The sequence below is a fragment of the Enhydra lutris genome, unplaced genomic scaffold, assembly GCF_002288905.1.
Source record: "Enhydra lutris kenyoni isolate GAN:26980312 unplaced genomic scaffold, ASM228890v2 scaffoldscaffold18, whole genome shotgun sequence".
Lineage (NCBI taxonomy): Eukaryota > Metazoa > Chordata > Mammalia > Carnivora > Mustelidae > Enhydra > Enhydra lutris.
This window is the reverse complement of record NW_019154102.1, coordinates 21,453,709-21,472,047: the sequence shown is the minus strand read 5'-3', so window position 1 is coordinate 21,472,047 and position 18,339 is coordinate 21,453,709. Positions and strand designations below refer to the sequence as shown.

At 53.6% G+C, this 18,339-nt stretch overlaps 2 protein-coding genes across 3 annotated transcripts; one reads left to right on the top strand and one right to left on the bottom strand.

Annotated features, from left to right (window-relative positions):
• Positions 1-1,915: 1,915 nt before the first annotated feature.
• LOC111148049 (testis expressed 261) lies at positions 1,916-7,863 on the top strand. Its single transcript, XM_022504420.1, has 6 exons — positions 1,916-2,073; positions 2,973-3,052; positions 4,182-4,335; positions 6,169-6,236; positions 6,968-7,070; positions 7,243-7,863. The coding sequence occupies exons 1-6, from the start codon at positions 2,004-2,006 to the stop codon at positions 7,356-7,358; spliced, it is 591 nt and encodes a 196-aa protein (XP_022360128.1). The 5' UTR covers positions 1,916-2,003; the 3' UTR covers positions 7,359-7,863.
• Positions 7,864-10,489: 2,626 nt separating this feature from the next.
• LOC111148048 (ankyrin repeat domain 53) lies at positions 10,490-16,557 on the bottom strand. Of its 2 annotated transcripts, XM_022504418.1 has the most exons (5): positions 16,044-16,557; positions 15,625-15,824; positions 13,955-14,119; positions 13,399-13,519; positions 10,490-11,213 (listed from the first exon to the last, which is right to left on the bottom strand). In XM_022504418.1, exons 1-5 carry the CDS (start codon positions 16,530-16,532, stop codon positions 10,500-10,502), a joined length of 1,689 nt encoding a protein of 562 aa, XP_022360126.1. In that variant the 5' UTR covers positions 16,533-16,557; the 3' UTR covers positions 10,490-10,499. The 2 variants fall into 2 exon arrangements, with proteins under 2 accessions (XP_022360126.1, XP_022360127.1); XM_022504419.1 differs by lacking the exon at positions 13,955-14,119.
• Between the last annotated feature and the right edge of the window lie 1,782 nt (positions 16,558-18,339).

Below are 18,339 nucleotides of genomic sequence, written 5' to 3'. Positions count from 1 at the left end.
ACTTCATCACACAATCATGACTGATTATTAACTCAATCTCCAGCCTTCTCACCTCAGTGGAGGATGGGGGATGGGACTGAAAGTTCCAAGTTTCTAATCAGGACTTGGTCTTTCTGGTGGCCAGCCCCCATCCTGATCCATCCAGGAGCCCACCCAGAGTCTCCTCCTTAGACCAAAGATGCTCCTCTCACCCTGGAAATCCCAAGGGATTTGGGAGCTCTGTTTAACACACTCTTATCAACTCTACCACTTGGGAAATTACAAAGGTTTCAGGAGGTCTGTGTCAAGAATGGGAGCAGAGGCCAAACATATATATTTCTTACTATGTCACTAACAGGTAGTTATTACGTTTTCCATTAGATCTGGTTATGGTATGCATTAATAAAGAAACATTACTATATCACATACTTGGCTTTCTAAAAAGTATTTTGATACCTGCATTTCAGTATAATTTCTTTGTTGTAACCTAACGTATTTTTTATTGTGGTAAATATATGTAGCACAAAATTGACCATTTTATCCATTTTAAGTGTACAGTTCAGTGGCATCAAGCATATTCACAACATTGGGCAACAATCACCACTATCCATCTCCAGAACTTTTTCATCTTCCCCAACTGGAACTCTGTACCCATGAAACAGTAACTCCCCATTAATCTCTGTTCCCCTCCTCTACTGGCTACTTACTGTTTACGATTTTGAGTACTCTAGATACCTCAGATAAGCGAAATCATACAATATTTGCCCTTTTGGGTCTGGCTTGTTTCACTTAGCATGTCTTAAAGGTTTATTCATGATGTAACATGCATCAGAATCTCATGTCTTTTTGAAGTTAAATAGTATCGCATCGTATATCTAAAATGCCTTTTGTTTATCCATTCACCTGCTGCCGAACTTTTGGGATATTTCCACCTTTATGAATAAAACTGCTATGAACATTGGTGTAGACTTAACTCTTTGGAGTCCCTACTTCCATTTCTTTGGGGTTATATACTGAGGAGTGGAACCGATGCATTATATGGTAGTTCTATGTTTAATCTTTGAGGAATGTGTATTCATTTTTATACATGTAAAGATCATCCTGAGATGAATAGCTTAGCTCAGTCCCCAACACTTTATTTTGCATGCCTGTCGTGGTCACTAGATGGGGAGCTTCTTAGCAAGGGCTCCCCTGTCCTTCCGCCCCCTCAGTAACTCTTCCAAGGTCTAGTAAATGCATTCAGGGCCCAGTGGGCGCCCTGCGTGCCCGCCACTGGCGATGTGCCGGGGACACAAAGATGCAGAAGGTACCCTAAAGGAACTCAGCCTAAAGGGAGAGTTTACGCCTGAGGATGACTAATTAAAGGCGCCCAACTCCCGCCCGTGCCGCTTCCTAGATATAGGACTTGAGGCAAGGTAACCTTCCTTGGCCCCAGCTTCCCCATCCTGAAATGACTTAAAATCAACTTCCTTCCCGAAAATACAGCGCGGCCTTTAGCACAGGGCCTGGCCCGCGTTAGGCACGCAACCAAGTCGTTTGGCTCAGCCGCGGCAGCAAGACAAGCTCCGCGGGCGACCTGCCTGCAGGCTTCCGGCCGGTGGCGGCTGGGGTGCGGCCAGGCGGCCCTCTCGCGCCCCGGACCCCCTCCACGCCAGCGCGGGAGCGCCCAGGGAGTGCCCCGAATACTGTCCCTCCGGGAGGCGCCGCATCCCCGCCCCCGGGCACGGTCCTGCCACCCCCGCGGCGTCGCGGGCCCGGCCCTGGGTGCAGCCCCGGGTGGCCGCGGCTCCGCCTGGGGGGTGGTGTTCGCGGCCGCGGCCGGCTGGTCTTCCACGCCGGCGGGCGGCGCTAGTCCGGATTCGGCCGTGGACGGCGCTCCGGCCGGGCTCCTCTCGGCGGCGGCGCACGGCCCTCTTGCCGTCCGCGGGGCGGGGACGCGGCGACGGTGGCGGCGGCTCCGTGTCGCCGGAGCCGAAGCGCGCAGGCCCGTCCCGGCGCTCGGGGGCGGGCAGGGCGGGGGCGCCATGTGGTTCATGTACGTGCTGAGCTGGCTTTCGCTCTTCATCCAGGTGGCCTTCATCACGCTGGCCGTCGGTGAGAGTGCGCGACCCGGGTCCGCGCGGGCTCCTGTCCCGGCATCTGTGCTGGCCGGAGGGTCGCATCACGAGGGCGGTCGCATCAGGGGGCGCCGGAGCAACCCGGGGGACTCCTGTCCGATGCTCCAGCCTTCGCATCCCTCCCCTTCCCTGTCCCGCCGGATCCTGCTCCCTCTTGCTGACCCCACCAGCCCAGTGGGACCGTGGGTCCCTCCCGGTGTCACTGAATCCGCCCCGGCACTGCCTGGGAATGGCTGACTCGATTGCCCCTTGCCGGAGCTCGCGCATCCCCAACCGCTGCGGTGCCCACCTTCGTGGCCCTATCGCGCTGAACTTTTCCCCGATGCTTATCCCTACCCGTTGGCTTGTGGCCCTTCGTACTGCCTACTCTGTTGGACTTTGACAGGCTTTTCCCTTCTGGCGAGTTTCTACTCTTGGTCCCAGCTGAGATCTCACCTCCTCCGGGAAGCTCTCTTTATGGGGTTTGGTTGTGCCCTGTACTTTGTCTGAGGTAGCACCTGTCACACCGGGATCGGCTGATTGCTCTCCCTACCCCTACCTACCCACGCTGGGTCAGGGAAGGGACCTTGCCTGGACTGGGCCCGGCACTTGACCCATACTAGGTGCTTAACAGATATTTAGTGAATGAGTGAATGAAATTACCCCTTCGTGGACCAACCAGAGGTTAGCATTGTGCTGAGGCATCAGATACAGGCTTTTCCATTCAGTTTTACGAAATCTTTTTTTAGTTGCCCTGACAAAGTTTTGCTTCTTCAGGCTTGGGAGGACCCCACATGGGCTGTTTGGTTTGTTCCTTAGGGAGTTCATGAGGGGTTGATGGTGGAAGTGACCCTGGCTAATGTTCTCCCTGCTTGCTCCTCTTCCCTACCCCCCCAGCGGCTGGACTTTATTACCTGGCAGAACTGATAGAAGAATATACAGTGGCCACCAGCAGGATCATAAAATACATGATCTGGGTAAGTGGCAGTTGTTTCCCAGGATTATCCCCTCTTTTGGCCTGCCTCAAAGGAGGAAGTGGGGAGAGTTTGGCAGGGATGATGAGACCTTTGTCCCTGCTGTTTTCCTGAGGGCGCCATCCCTACCTCCTTCACCTGCCCCTTGTCTCCTGAGTTGCTCTCTGGGTCCAGGTGTTTCTTCGCCCCCTTCCCCAAGTGGCAGTGCTTCACTGCAGACCCTGTTCTCAGATCCTTAGGGTGACAGTTGAGTGCACACTCTGTGTTGACAGGACCATGGCTTGGCCTTTACTTGGTTGTTTCCCATTGACTCTATAGCCCCTTGCTCCCTCTGCAGCATTTAGAACGAAGAACGAACCCAAGGATGGTTTTGAGTACTTGAGTTAGAGTACTGTACTCATTGCCCTCTTTCTGATTGGATCAAGTGACTTGTCCTAAGAGTGAGACGCCTTCCCTGGCCTAGGCCCTGCCCTCCCAAGGTCTCACAGAAGGCTTCTGTTCCTGAAGACACAATCCTTGCCATTGATGTCAAAGTTACAGGAGTGCCTGCTGGCGGATAGATTCCTTCCAGCTGCAGGAAGGTGTGGGGATTGGGACCATTTGGATGGGAGAAGTCCAGTGCCTCTCAAGTCACCTGGTGTCAGCAGCCACTCAGGACATGGCTTGGGGTAGAGAGTTAGTAGTGGAGACAAGACCATTAGCAGTCAGCTCTGGGTTCAGAGGCCTGGCCTGTGGGTTTTGGTACAGGAATTAAATCTTCATTCTACCAACTGCCATTTGTTAAGTGCTGACGATCGTAAATCCTTCAGAACAGTGTTTTTCAAGTCGTAGGTCTCATTATTGGGTTGTGTTATCAGTTCAGTAGGTCATGATCGGCATTTTCAAAAAATAGAAGAGACTAGAATTGAAATTTGATCTGTAAAATGTTTACATTTTGCTGTAAAAAATTTTGAGAATGCCATTAAAAGATGCTGCCCTTTGGGCGGTGAGAGACAAGTTGGGGAGGACTTGTGAAACAAGAAGAGATTGAAGCATGAACCTAGTGTTGCCAGGAGCGGGCGGGTGTGGTTAGCAAGACCAAGAAGGCTGCCTGGAAGAGGCTCCCTGCGCTGTGTCCCTCTGGTTGTTTCAGTTCTCCACAGCTGTGCTGATTGGCCTCTACGTGTTTGAGCGCTTCCCCACCTTCATGATTGGCGTGGGCCTCTTCACCAACCTCGTCTACTTTGGCCTCCTCCAGACCTTCCCCTTCATCATGCTGACCTCGCCTAACTTCATCCTTTCATGCGGTGAGAGGGGCAGGGTTGGGGAGGCAGTCGAGGTGGTTGAACTTGGCCAGCTCAGTCCGGGGCTCTCTGGGGATATAGAGAAAAGGGGCAAACCACTCAACCCAGGTCCTCCAAGAGGCCAGACTGATTGGGAACGTGATCTTCTGACACTTGAGGAGTCTAGAGTCTACTTGGCTCTAGTGACTAATATTTGGGGGGATGGCGTGGGGGAGTAGGATATTTAGGGAGGGCTTTCCCAGGGAGGTGAATTTGAGAAGGGAGAAAATGTGGGTTCGATGTGTAGTTTATGGGCCCTAAGAAACCACTTGGCCAGGAAAAGCCCAAAGCCCTACCCTGGCAGGCAGGTAGCTCCCCGCCTAGTCGTCTGGCCCAAAGTCTTGATTAACATAGGCTTCATGGGGCTGTGGGCTCCCCTGCAGGTACCGGCGTTGGGGTAGACAAACATGTTTAGAGGACCCTGACCTTTCTGCCTTTAACCTGGCACTGCTTTCTGATCCTGGGAATCATTTTTCCTCTCTGACCTTGGGTTCTTGATCTATTCAGAGATGATGGACTCAGCTGACACACAGTAGACGATTATAGATTATAGAAAAGATTCTGGGAAGTGTTTGTTTATCAGGATTATTTTTTCTCCCATTAATCATTACTGGTCATCTAGCCTTTGGGCAGGATGTACATGTAATTGGGAGTTTCCTAGAGCTACTTGACTATTTCTGTGGGAGAATGTGGAAAGAGAAGATTCCTAAGAAGGGCACCGGGTTAAAGCTAGGACTGGCCTCTTACCCTGAGTGCCTTGGTGGAGTCCACCAGAGGATGTGTTTGGTGAGGGTTGGTGTGGGGAGTCCTTCCCTGGGGACCAGGCCCCTTCTGCATCTTCCCAGAGGGTAGAACCCTCCCTGTCCCTGCTACTATAGGAGCAGGCCCTTCTGGCCTCCCTTTGTCATTCCCCCAACCTGGCCTTTAGATGTCTGAGAATTTTGCTGAAGATCTGTGGGCATCAGGCACCATCTGTCTTCCAGTTTCCCCAGTCTTAGCGTGTGGCTAGGCGCGGCCAAGCTCTGCCTTAGAAGGGGAAAGGCAAGAGAGGAGGAAAGAGAAAGAAGACGTGGCATTTGGCTCTGGTGGTCAGTTTAAGTGGGTGCTTTGTTTTGGTGCCTGCCCTTCACCTCACCATGAGAACAGGCCGGGATGCCTTTCTCTGAGCAGCGCAACCCCAGGATCTGCAAGTTGTCTCTCTCTTCCATAAATGTGGCTGCGTCCTTTACATACCAGTTTAGACCAGTGAGCCCTACCCTGGGGCAGAATGAGGAAGGACCCTCTCCCCAAGAATTTGGAGGAACCCTAAAATTGCACCCCAGAGCATCTAGCAAACTGTGCCCTTGTATTCCTGAGGAGTGAAAGCCTCCTTATTAGAGGTCTGCCCAGTTCAGAGTGGAACCTCTTGGGAGTATGTTATCTGCCCACACATGACTTCCTGCACCCACTATCCGGGGGAGGGTACTCTTGAGGACTCACACCCATTTAAAAGCAGGTTAATTGTCACAGTGCTTTGGATTATGTAACCAGTCTCATTCTTATGCCATTCAAAGAGCTTTCTTATCTGCCTTCTAACCCTTCTGCAGTGGGAAGGTAGGAGATAACCCCCCTATTTTTAAAGAGGGAGAACTGTGTTTCGGAGGGTAGTGTACTTGGCTTATAGCCATACTCTAAGCTGGGTGTAAGATCAGAACTAAGACTCGGGCTCCCAACTCCCAGGGGCCTTTTGAAGGTTAGAAGTCCAGCTTCTTCTACAGTCTTCCCCCCAAACTGACTGACTCTTCATTCCCTCAACAGGGCTAGTGGTGGTGAATCATTACCTAGCATTTCAGTTTTTTGCAGAAGAATATTACCCTTTCTCAGAGGTAAGAAGTGTTTGGTACATCAAACTACCAGCAGGGACAGAGGAAGTAAAGGGGACTTGCGTGATTTGCTTCGTGAACTTAGCTGGGATTTGAACTAGTCTACTCGGGGATAACACATTTAAAAAAAAAAGTATTGATGAGTTTAGAAAGTGGTGTGGCTGAGGGGCAGGGATGTCTTTGGCTGAGGCGGGGAGGACACTGCTCTCCCCCAGGGAGTTTTTTGGTTCTCCCAGGATCACAGCCTAACACCATGAGGTCGGGACGGGGCGTTGGGGTGGCCTTGTCTGACCCAGACCTCACGGGGCTGGGCAGTTTGCAGCCCTGCGGCCCGGCTCCTCCCAGCAGCCTGCTAGGCTTTTTTCCTCTCAGGGGTTCTCCACATGCTTCTGCTCCATTTCGGACCCCTGGGAAGAACAAGATCACTTTTGGGGGGAATATGGGTCAGTCATGGTTTTGCCCTCCATCTGCTTCCTTTAGTTCGGAAGAGTAGTTTGTCCTAGTGACCAGGGTTTGGGGATTGTGGTCCCACTCGGTCATCCTCGGCCTGCACCTTTCCCCACTGATTATCTCCATGTCTGGGGTTGCCTTCTCTCTGCTTCCTGGCCTCCTTCAGAGATAGGTGCGGGGCCTTCTGTGCATTCTTGACCGCCTCTGCAAGATGCATGGTGACCATGTGTCACCCACCCTTGGCATCTCCAGGGCACCGTCTTCTCAGTGTCTCTTGTTGCCAGGTCCTGGCCTATTTCACTTTCTGTCTGTGGATAATCCCGTTTGCGTTCTTTGTGTCCCTGTCGGCTGGGGAAAACGTCCTGCCCTCCACCATGCAGCCAGGAGGTGAGAAGGGGTTTGTCATGGGTCACAGTGGGATGACCTCAGGAAGGCCTGGGTCGTGTGGGGAGCCCGAGCCCAGCCCTGTGATGGAAACACTCGGGCACCAGGTGGGGAGAGCCATGCTCACATGTAGACGGTGGCACACACACTCATCTCCCTGCCTATGTCTCCACAGATGACGTGGTCTCCAATTACTTCACCAAAGGCAAGCGGGGCAAACGCTTAGGGATCCTGGTTGTCTTCTCCTTCATCAAAGAGGCCATTCTACCCAGTCGTCAGAAGATATACTGAACCCCTTGGGGAGGGGATACGGGGACAAGATCAGGAGAGTCGGGGCCTGGGCCTCTGCACTAGACGGGGGCTGTGAGCCTGGAAGGCACCGTCCCCTGGCCCTGGCCCTTGTCCCCTTGACTCTCCCTGAAGCCCTCATCCCCACCTTCCTTGAAGGGCTCAGCTTGGCTCAGATCTGACACTGCTAGAGGCTGCGACCTCAGAGGGCACCGGGGAGGATGGCAGAGCCTGCTTAGCCAGGAGGCCACGGTCCATCTGGTTAGGCAGAAGCTGAGCTCTCTGTAACCCTCCTGCCCGCCTCCGTGGTGTCAGGAGGTTCTGGCTCAGCTGGGGCAGGCAGGGCAGGAGCTATGAAGCTGGAGAGCAGACAGGAATAAGTTCTCTGGGCACATGGCCGTGGGGAGGCGCCGTGGCTTGGCACTTCTGAGAGAAATAGTTTTTGCTGTTGAACTGTGATTTCTGTCCCAAGTGCTGGTTCCCATTTGAATAAAGATTCTAGGTGGCACTGTTTGCCTTAATATCCTGAAAGTTCATCTCCCTTTCTTCCTGTTGACCTTCTGCCCTGGACTGGACTGGCTTTTCTGCTCCAGAGGCTCCTTTCCTGGGTTTGGGTCTTGCCCTCCCAGAGGAACTGCTCTCACTGCCCTTTGTGAGAAAGGGGCAGAGATGAGGAGCCGAGTGGGGTCAGGGGAATTGGGGGCGGAGGCAGCCTTTCTCGTGCCCCTCCCTTTTCTTCCATCTCTTCTTTCCCCAAGGCTCCATGGCTGTGACACTGGGGGCAGAGGAAGGACAGTTTGGGACTGGGTTGGACTTTCAGAACATCTGCAATATCCTATTTGTAAGCCTTCCCCTGGGGAAAAGGAGTGGTTTCTGGCTAAATTCTATCTTAGGCCCAAGGAGAAAGAAAATAGAAATTGGCTTCCAGGCAGCCTGGGTTACAGCCTAATTTTTAAGAAATGGGACTGAGGGGAGAAACGGTTTGTCACTCTAAGAGCCCACGGAGGCTGGCCCTCTTCTGCGTGCTCTTGGCTCCCGGGGAGCTGACCTCAGTCTCCTAAGAAGGTGGGCCAGATCCTGGCACAGACCAGCATTTGCTGACTTTGCACTCCAACTACAGTGCCTTGCAAGTACTCAGCAGTACATACGGGAGTGAAGCCCCCATGAGAGCCGTTCCCAGCTGCGTCCTGTATGTCAGAGCAGGACGGGCAGGTGCAGAGATGGACAGTGCAGTGCATATGCAGGACCGTAAAGCCGGGGAAGCCCCTGTGCTTGACATTCTCGGTATCCTGCCCCAAGTCCCACCACAGCCCTTCATTCCCTTGACTTCAGCATTTCCCTTTCCTGAGAGGAGTAGCACATTTTGGTTTCTTCCTGGCGGGATGGAAATGGCCAGGCCTTTTTAGCTTATGCAGACAAGGGAAGACAAGGTAGAGGACACAGGAGGCCAGTATCATCCTCACTGCTGGGTCAGCAGCCGGCTCTGCTCTCCCTTGCCGTGTCCTTTGTTCCTCACCCCAACAGTAGGGCTTCTCTCCCAGGGGTTGCCAGTGGCCTTCTCGTGCTAAACCCAGTGGACCCTTTCATACCTTATACTGGATCGCTGCAGCACCTGACAGGGCCCGTCAGCCCCGGCTTCTTGAACTGCACTTCCCTGGCTCTCCTGTGGCTGGTCTTCTCCTACCTCTGCTCTTCCTTTCAGTTTCCTGTGCAGGCTTCTCCATTTGCCCCATGCACCATGGGGTTTCTCAGGGTTCTGTTGTGGGCTCCCTGGAGGAGCCCATCCATGCTGATGGCTTCAAGGACTCTTTGCCGAGGAACTGAGAGTTGACCTCCGGCCCCAGCATCCCTCCTGATCTTCTGAACTACTGTTCTGCCTTTGGGTGCACAGACAACTCTCATGGCCCAGAGGGCACTTGTTCCTGTCCTCTGCAAACCTGCCTCTTTTGGGTACCTGCCGTGGCCCCAAGACTGCTCAGGAGCCAGACCAGAAACCTGCTTTCTAGCCCTGCTTTCTCTTTCTGCCCCTCCCCCTGCCATCTGATCTCTAAAAACTGTTAAGTTTACCTTCCCAACATCTCTTGACTTGAGCCACACCCACAGTCATCAGCTTACACCCTGATTATTTTGACAGCCTCCTTTTCTGTCCCACAGCCAGAGTTATCTAAAATGTATAGATGATCAACTCACTTCCTGGCCTACAACCTTCCATGGCTCCCTATTGCCCTCAGGTTAAAGTCCAGACCCCTTAGCATGGCTTGTGAGACTTGTGATGTCTGGTTCCTACTCACCTCTCTGGACTCATCACTTGCCACCCTGCACCCTGTGTCCCCACCTCCTATTCAGAGATGCCACTTTGATTCCCCTTTCTGCTCACCTGGGTACCTTCTCAGTCAGTTCTCAACTTAGATCTCCCTTACTCTAAGCTTTGTCCCCTCTCCCCTCAGAACACCACACGGATCACTCTAGGCTTACTTGGCTGCTTACTGGTCTATCTCCCCACTAGACTGTAAGCTCCTTGAGGGCAGGGACTGCCCTTCAGTTTTTGTATCAGCAGTGCCTGGCTTGGTGCCCGGTACATAGAAAGCACTCAATAAATGTTTGTTTAATGAACAATTTGTAGTGATGCGTCCAGGGCATAACAGGGGACCCAGGACAGCTTCCTGGAAGAAGTACAAGTGCTTGTATAGCCGAAACTGAAGCCACAGGTCCTCCCTCCCTTCCCCCAACGTATGCTGCTTATGCCTCCCTGAACTACAGAAACCTTGAAGGACTTCATCTGAACAAGAGGCAGACTTTTCCAGTGGTTCCCCCATCCTCGAAGCCTTGCTCGTGGTGGGGAGGAGAGATAGTGGGGACACCAAAGTGTCACTTTTACAATGCAAGTGCCCAGGATAGAGACTGATGCCCACTCTGAGGCCTCCGCCCTAGCTTCATCCTCCTGGGGAATCCAAGACATTTCTTCTTGGAGAAGGGAGTCCTGGGATCTAGGCTTTTGTTGAAAGAGAAGGGGCTCCGATCTTTAAGCTTGGGAGCGGGAAGTGGGAAGCCTGTGGGTACTCCTCTCCCTTCCAACCCCATCGTGAATCACCACACCTCAGCCCTCACTGGGCTGCCTCAGATTGAGACTCTACCAAAATAAGTTTATGGGAGATTCTTGGGGGAGGGCAGAGTGGGGAGCCCTTGATGGGCTCGCACAGTGGCCAGGAAGGCTTCATCAAAGGTCTCACGCAGGTTCATGGCCAGAGTGTCGGTCCAAAAGTTGTCGTCACTAAAGTGCCGCTTCTGGGGCACAGTGCTCATGCTGACAGGGCCGAAGCCCTGGGGCACTTTCAACCTGTGTGGCCGCACTGAAGGATGCAGCTCTTGGACTACCACCTCGAAAGGCAGCTGGGGCACAGGTGCTACGAGGCTGCCGGCCACTGTACGCAGCTGTACACCGCCGTACCGGTCAGACCTCACCTCGAGGAAGCTGCGGAAGTCATGCTCCGGGCTGGGGTCCGGATGCACACCCAGGCGGATGCCCTGTGGGTAGCCGATCTGGGTGGTGGGCGATCTGGCAGGGTTGTTGCTAACATTCCACGACTTGGGCCGCCTGACCATGGGCTGCATGTAGGTGGGGGTGGGTATCCCCGAAGGCTGCAGCTTGGGCACTGAGGTCTGCCACAGGCGTGCCTCCGGGGAGGGGTAGAAGCTCTTCTGGGGCCCCTGGCGCTTGGGGGTCCTGGAGACCGTGCTCGCCGGCTGGGGAGCATAAGGTGCTTGCTTGGTGTTGCAAGTCTGGGACTGGCCTCGGAGCAGCTGCTTGCGATGGAGCCACTTCTTGCAGTCAGCTTCTCTCAGAACTTGGTGCTCTTTCTGCAACATCAGAGGGTACGAGACAGAGACAGTCATGGAGGGCTGCCCCTCCTCCCTGCTCCCATAGAAGGGGCTCTTGTGGCTGTAGCCCTTGGAAACCTCAGGTGTCACTGGCCAGAAACAGCCACACCCCAGGAGGCCTAAGTTTGATGAGACAGACTTCCTGCCTGATGGGCCTTTGTTCTGCCCTTTTTCTGACAGGGAGAGAACTATTGCCCAAAGGGAGCCCTTGGGCTGATGGGGCAAGTAGCAGCTCTCCCATCCAGGGGACTGCCAGTCTGACAGGGCCTCTGCCCTAAGTGAGGTCTCCAGTCCCTGCCCTATGGAAAACCTCAAGTCTCATGGGGGAGACAAGCCTCCACCTCCACAGTCCCCCATCTGATAGTGGAGATATGGCCTGCCCTGAGAGAGTCTCTGGTTTGATGGGGGAGGAAAGGCACATCCTCGACCCCGGAAGAAAGCAGAAAGCTTTGGAAGGCCTGGAACTGGGGGGAGCCAGTCTGGATAGGCTTCTGGAAGTGGTGGACCTTGTATATTGGGGGATATAGTTGGCTGGCTCTTTGGGCTGGAGGCTCATGACTCTGTCTACCTCTCTCTTTTTGCCTCTACTAGAAGTGAACTTTCAGCGGGTCATAGAACAGCCCCTTGTCCACACCCTTGTTTCAGTATCTCACCCCCCAGACTGTTGCTAAGCCATCGGTATGGGGATTGACGCAGCAGCTCCCGAGGTAGGCTCTGATTAGACTAAGCCAATCATCATAATTGCATCAGCCTTGCCCCAGACCCAGGTCAGTCAGTACCTGGCTTTCCTTTAGCTCCAGGAGTTGGAACAGAATAGACCCAGGATCCAACCGAGGCCACAAAGAGATAAGGGAGATCTGTAAGGGGCTTCTGGGAAAGTTAAGAGCCATGGGAACAGATGAGCTTTGCCTCCTCTGGACCCATGGGACTATGAGGACTGGGGCAGGGCTGAGAAAACTGGAGAGACATGCACCTGGAAACCAAGCTACATACTGGATTGTGCCAGCCCTGAAGCCCTCCCCACTTCTGGATCCACTTAGGATTCCCAGCATCTTCTCTGGGTTTTCTGGCTCTTGCATCCTGTGTCATTACACCTCCTTAAAATCCTTTAGCTACTCCCCCATTCTTCGCCAGCCAAGGGCTGTCATACATCTGAGCCCCTCCCAAATTTCTAGCTTGTCAATCTCCAGCTCACAGCCGTTCCCTTAGCTGTATTGACTTTGTACTTCTCAGCATATACCACGCTCTACCTCTGTGCCTCTCCACAGGGCTGTCTGTTCCTTCTGCCTCGTCAGCCCTTCCCTTCATATAGCCAACTGCTGCCCACCCTTAAAGATCCTCCAAAGCATTAATCTCTCCAGCATCCTCCTGGACCCTTCCTCCTCTGTGGGAATATAACCCACCTCCCATTCTAGACCTTAAGCTCCTTAAGTGAAGGGACCACATCTCATTTGTCTTTGTAGCCTCAGGGTCCAGCAGGTGCCTAGCCAAGAGGAGGTGCTCAGTGTCTGTTGGATGGGTTTTTTTTTTTTTTTAAGACTATTTTAAGTAATCACTATACCCAGCATGGGGCTTGAACTCTCAACCCCGAGATCAGGAGTCACATGCTCCACCCACTGAGTGAGCCACATGCCCCAAAGGATGGATTTTTTTTTTTTTTTTAAGATTATGTATTTATTTATTTATTTGAGAGAGAGAGCACAAGCAGGGTGAGGGGCAGAAGGAGAAGCAAACTTTCCAGTGAGCAGGGAGCCCAATGCGGGGCTTGATCCTGGGACTCTGGAATCCTGACCTGCGCCAAAGGCAGGCGTTGACTGAGCCACCCAGGCGCCCCAGGGTGGACCTTTTTGACCAGTGTGACTCCCAGTGTAGGCAGGACATGCATCTCGCTAGAGATTTCCCTCCAATCCAGGAGGCAATGCACTAGGAGGGGTGCCGTAGTTCTTGCTAATTTAAGCTGTATTTGCTCTCTAACACAAAATAAGACTTTTGACCTAGAGGAGTGGCTTTTAAGGGTGGAATTTCAGAGGATGAGGAGAGGGAGGCTTTTCCCGGATGGGACTGCTACCAACCACTCTTCTAACGGCACGTGAGTCAGGCCTCCTGTGCTCACCTGCGTGGGTGGCAGTGGCTGCCCGGCGCCCCTGGCCACCTTCCCCCTTACCTGATACTCAGTCAGGTAGTCCTGTTCCATGAAGGCCAACTGGTCCTTGAGCCTCTTCAGTTTCCCCATCTCACGAGCGAAGTCCTTCTTGTCCCGTTTCCACATGGCATCCTTCAAGTACCTAATGCCAAGGTTGGGGGGGCAAGGTACGTTATTCCCCCAGGGACTGAGCTTCACCCCAGGCTGGGAACACAGGCAGCTGCTCAGGGCCTGGATGAGGGTGGGAGGAGCCACCAGAGGAGCCATCCCCACGGCCCAAGGCCCGTCTGACTAACTTCTCTCCTTCTAGGTGAGAGAGGAGGGTGTCTGACAGTGTGATCACCAACCCCTGCAGAGGACCCAAGGCCTCCGGGCAAGGCAGAGCAGTGCTAAACCCAAAGGGGTGAGGCCCTGTGGACAGCCCTGGGAATAATAACCTGGGCGGTGGTCTCCGCCGCAGACTTAGCTTCCAGCCCAGCCCCTCCTGGTAAAGTCTCAGCCTTAGGTGAGGGCCCCAGGGAAAGGGCTGGGAAGGAGAGAAGGGGCAGCAGGCCAAGGGTGCTTCCCACACCCTCACCGGGCACAGTCGCGGTGGTTCCATATTTTGCAGTAGTCGATGGGCTTGCAGCCCAGGGCGTCCCGGGCATGGACATTGGCACCATTCTGCACCAGCACCTTCACACAGCTCAGCAGGCCCTTGCAGGCTGCCAGGTGGAGGGGTGTGCAGCCACTGCATGTCTGCCTGTAGACAGCCCCACCGGCCAGGAAGAGGGCAGAAAGGAAGGACAAAGGCCATCTGCCCATTAGAGAGGTGGGCAGGCCAGCTTCTGGGCCTGCTCTGCCACTAGCCTACTGGGTGACTCTGACATGTCCCTTCTTCCCTGAGCTTCAATTTCCTCAACCGTAGAAGGAGGGTTTGGACTAAATGAATGGTGGGAGCTTGATTATATGGATATAAAAAGAGTTAAGATCGCTGGAAGGAGAGCTGGGTTGGCTGGAGCTCAGAGGCTACTAACCTTACTGGCTCTTAAGTCAGCCAGCCCTCCTGCCCTCTCCCCCGTCTGGCCAGGCACACAAGGCCTGCATGACCTAGGCCCTGCCTCCTCCTCACCCTCATCTTCTGACCTTGCCCCACTCTTTCCCAACATGTGATCTTTGTACATGGTGTTCCCTCTACCTGGGACACTTTTCCCTGGCTCTTTGCATGGCTGGCTTGCTCTCAGTTTTCAGGTTTCTATTTAAATGTTATTTCCTGGGTGCCTGGGTGGCTCAGTGGGTTAAGCCTCTGCCTTCGGCTCAGGTCATGATCTCAGGGTCCTGGGATCGAGTCCTGCATTGGGCTCTCTGCTCTCTCTCAGCGGGGAGCCTGCTTCTCCCCCCATCTCTCTCTGCCTGCCTCTCTGCCTACTTGTGATCTCTGTCAAATAAATAAAATGTTAAAAAAAATTTAAATGTTATTTCCTTAGATGTGACTTCCCTTTCCAAAATAGATCCTCTCCCCTACCCCTCGCACTCATCAGCTCATCACCCTGTGTATTTCCTTTGTAACTACTTACACTGTCGCTTTGTTCATTTATTAGTGTGCTACCTCACTGTGCTGCTGCACTAGTACCCCAGCTGCGTGAGGGCTGGGGCCATTTGCGTGTCTTCACTGCTGTATTCAACTTGGGCATGGCACTGAGCACAAAGCGCTCTGTATATGTGAGCGAGCGCAGTCTCCCATAGGCCGTTCGGGCACTTTCATGCATTTCCTCTGTTAGCCACAATAGTCTCGTGTCATCCTCCCACATTGCAGTTGAGGACACTCAGGAAATAGTTCCCAAACTATGCTGCCAATTAGAAACCTCTGGGTTTTAGGCCTTCCAAAGCCCAGACGGCACCCTGCACCAATTTTGGCCTTTGATTGACACACAGGCACTGCTCTTTCTGAAGCTCCACGTGGGACTCCGGCAAACTGACAGGCTTGGGAGCCAGAGCACTGAGGCTAAGGGCGGAGTGACCTCCCGCAGGTCTTGCTGTTTGCTAGCAGATGGCAAAGCTGAGATGTGAACTGGGTCTTTCCCCTCCCAGAGCCTGATCTCCTTATCACACCGTGAGGGCTCGCTGACTGCTTTATGGGGGACCAGATCCTTGTCACCCTGAAGCCCTCTGCCTGGCCTGCATGGATCTGCCTACCTGATGGGGGGAAGGGGGGGATTCCTATCTGCCCAGGCTCCAGGACACTTTCTGGACACAGGCTGGACTCACGTGTTGAGGGCCGCCCCTTGCTCAAGTAGATAGTGAATGCAGGGGAGGGTCATGCTCTTGTTGTCCCCGTCGATGACCAGGTGCAGCGGTGTCTGGCCATTCTTGGTGGGCAGGTCCACGGGAAACTTGTACTCCTCTACTAAGGCCTGCAGGCACGTGAGCTTGCCACTCTGGGCTGCAAAGTGGATGGCAGTGAAGCCCTGTGGGAGCGGGAGGAGGGTAGGAGGAGACTGAGCAGGACTGAGGCCCCAGGGTCATAACCTAAACTACAGAGCAATTTCTGCCGGTAGAAGGTGACTGCACCCAAAAGGGTATCTGTGGGTGCTCCACAGGCAGCTCTTTGCCAGGGAACCACTATGTGAGGAACTTTCTGTGGTACAGAGGACTTCATTTCTTGCCCCCAAGCTCCAAGGCCTTACCTTGTCATCTGCCGGAATTTTGTCACGACCCCGACTCAGACAGAAGCGCAACCATTCCAAGTTGCCCAGTGCGGCCGCGAACAGCTCGTAGTAGTTCCCAGCGACACTCTGTTTCCCCTCATCGTCAGGGTTAGTGTGGGTTGGGAGAGGGCTGGTGAGCGAGAAAGTGGAGTCTGGGTCTGGGCCGGCGGCCCTGCGGAGGCGCGTGCGTGAGAGTGAGGGCTGTCCTTGAGCACCGAGACCGGACCGGGGCTCGCTGGTCGGCAGCGCAAGGAGGAAGCCACCATCGCCGAGCACCCCTGGGGAGGCGAACCCGGACCCCCGCCCCGTTCTCCGGGCTCCTCGCGCCGCCCAAGGGCTCCCGCCCGCTCGGGACCCTGCCCCTCCAGAGAGTCCCCGCAGCCCGGCCCCCTCATCCCCGGCCCACCTGGGCGACTGGGACTCCGGGCCACTCCAGCTGACCTTGTAGACTTTCTCCCCCGGCAGCATGGCTACACTTGGGCGCGGGGACTACTCCCCCACCCTCGGCGCGCCCTGCCCGCCGGCCCGCGCCGCCCACCCGCCGAGGCTAACACAGGCTGCCGCCAGACCCGCTCCTCCGCGGACCTAGCCGCTACCCGCGTCTCCAGGGGCCCGCCCCGCGCCTCCGGGAGATCCTGCCGCCGCTCACCCGCCCCCCTCCCCGGGGAGCCCGGGCCCACTCGTCGTGGAAACAGCATCGACCACACACACAAACCGGAAGACACTTGGGGTTTGTTTCTAATTCTAAATTAATAAGTGCTGATTGTAAAAACAGAGAAAAAGGACGATGAGGAAATTAAAAATCACAGTCCCACCACCCACAGAAATCACGGTCTATGACGATGTGTACATACATATCGTACAGACCTTTTGTTTGTACTTTCTGTTTAGCGTTAATTATTAAGAACTAGCATCCACTGTCATGCCATATGCTAAACGACATTATGACGCCGCCGCAGCCCAGCGTCACAATGTGCTATCATTTCACACATGCAGCAGGAAAAAAGGATTCATCTTGGTCATTTTCTTAGGATGGATTTCCCGGAAGCAGAATTACTAGGTGAAAGGGAATGAACATTTTTAATTGTTAGTGTTTCCAAATTGCCCACCAGCAAAGTTTTATACTCATTTACACTTTTCCCTGCAGTGAAGCAGGTTCCCTGCACATGAGCCATGGGACTTCGGGTGAGTTACTTGACCTCTGTGTCTCAGATTCTGCATCAGCAAAATGCAACTACTACTACCTACTTCAGAAGGAGGGAAGCCAGGGGAGCAGGGAGACCAGGCCAGCCATCTAGAATTTTCTATTATTAAAAGAGGAACTACTTGAAAACCTCATCACCAGTGCTGAATACTGTGATTTTAAATAAACATTTGCTAATAATTTGGTAGTGGAAATGTTCTAATTTGACTCCTTGATGACTTACCAAAAAGTTAAACAATTAAATATCAGTGTTTTTCTCTTCAGGGAATTATCTGTTTCTTTGTTCTGTGAGGGTCTTAAAGTGTTTCTTATTGGATTTGTAAAATTTATTAACATGGTAGTATTTGTTGTCAGTGTTTTCCTCAGTTTGCCTTTTAAGTTTTTATGGTATATGGTAGTCAAGCAATCATGTGGCTTGATTCAGTGTTGGGTCTTCTCAGGGGGAATGACCCCAAGCTTATCAGAGGTTTACTGAGGTCCCAGGGGTCAACTCTAGGTATCCCTGATCATACCACCCACTTCTAACTACCTACTCCCCTCTGGGCCCCATCATTCCTGGTATTTCCCCCAGAGAAATCTAAGGAGGGGGGAGGGTCTCCCAAGACCACAGTGACTCAGGGAGGGACAAAAATGCAGATTCTTCACCCAAAGCAGCTCTCCCTCATTCCAGGGAAAACCTCCTCTGGGAACCCACTCACCTCCCAACCCCAGCGGTCTGAAGGAGTCAGCAGCCCTCCTGAGCACTTTAAAAACTAGCAAATTCTACTGGGCATCTGCCCCAAGGGGGCCCTTAACACCTGGCTTCAAATTAAGATAAAGTGACAATGCTTTGCAGGGACAAAGCTTGAGCATTTCCTGGCAGTTGGGGGATTCTGTGGGCTGTTGCTTCTGAGGTATTAGGGTCCTAAGAATGACAACAAAACTGTATCTATATGTCAGGGTTGGAGAGTGTCTCAGGACCTCTTCAAGTTCACCCTCATTATCTACACCTGGGTTATTGCAGTGTCTATACTATTGGTTGCAACTCCAGCTGTACCTGGGGCCGGGGTGGGGGGGCGGGGCGCGAATACC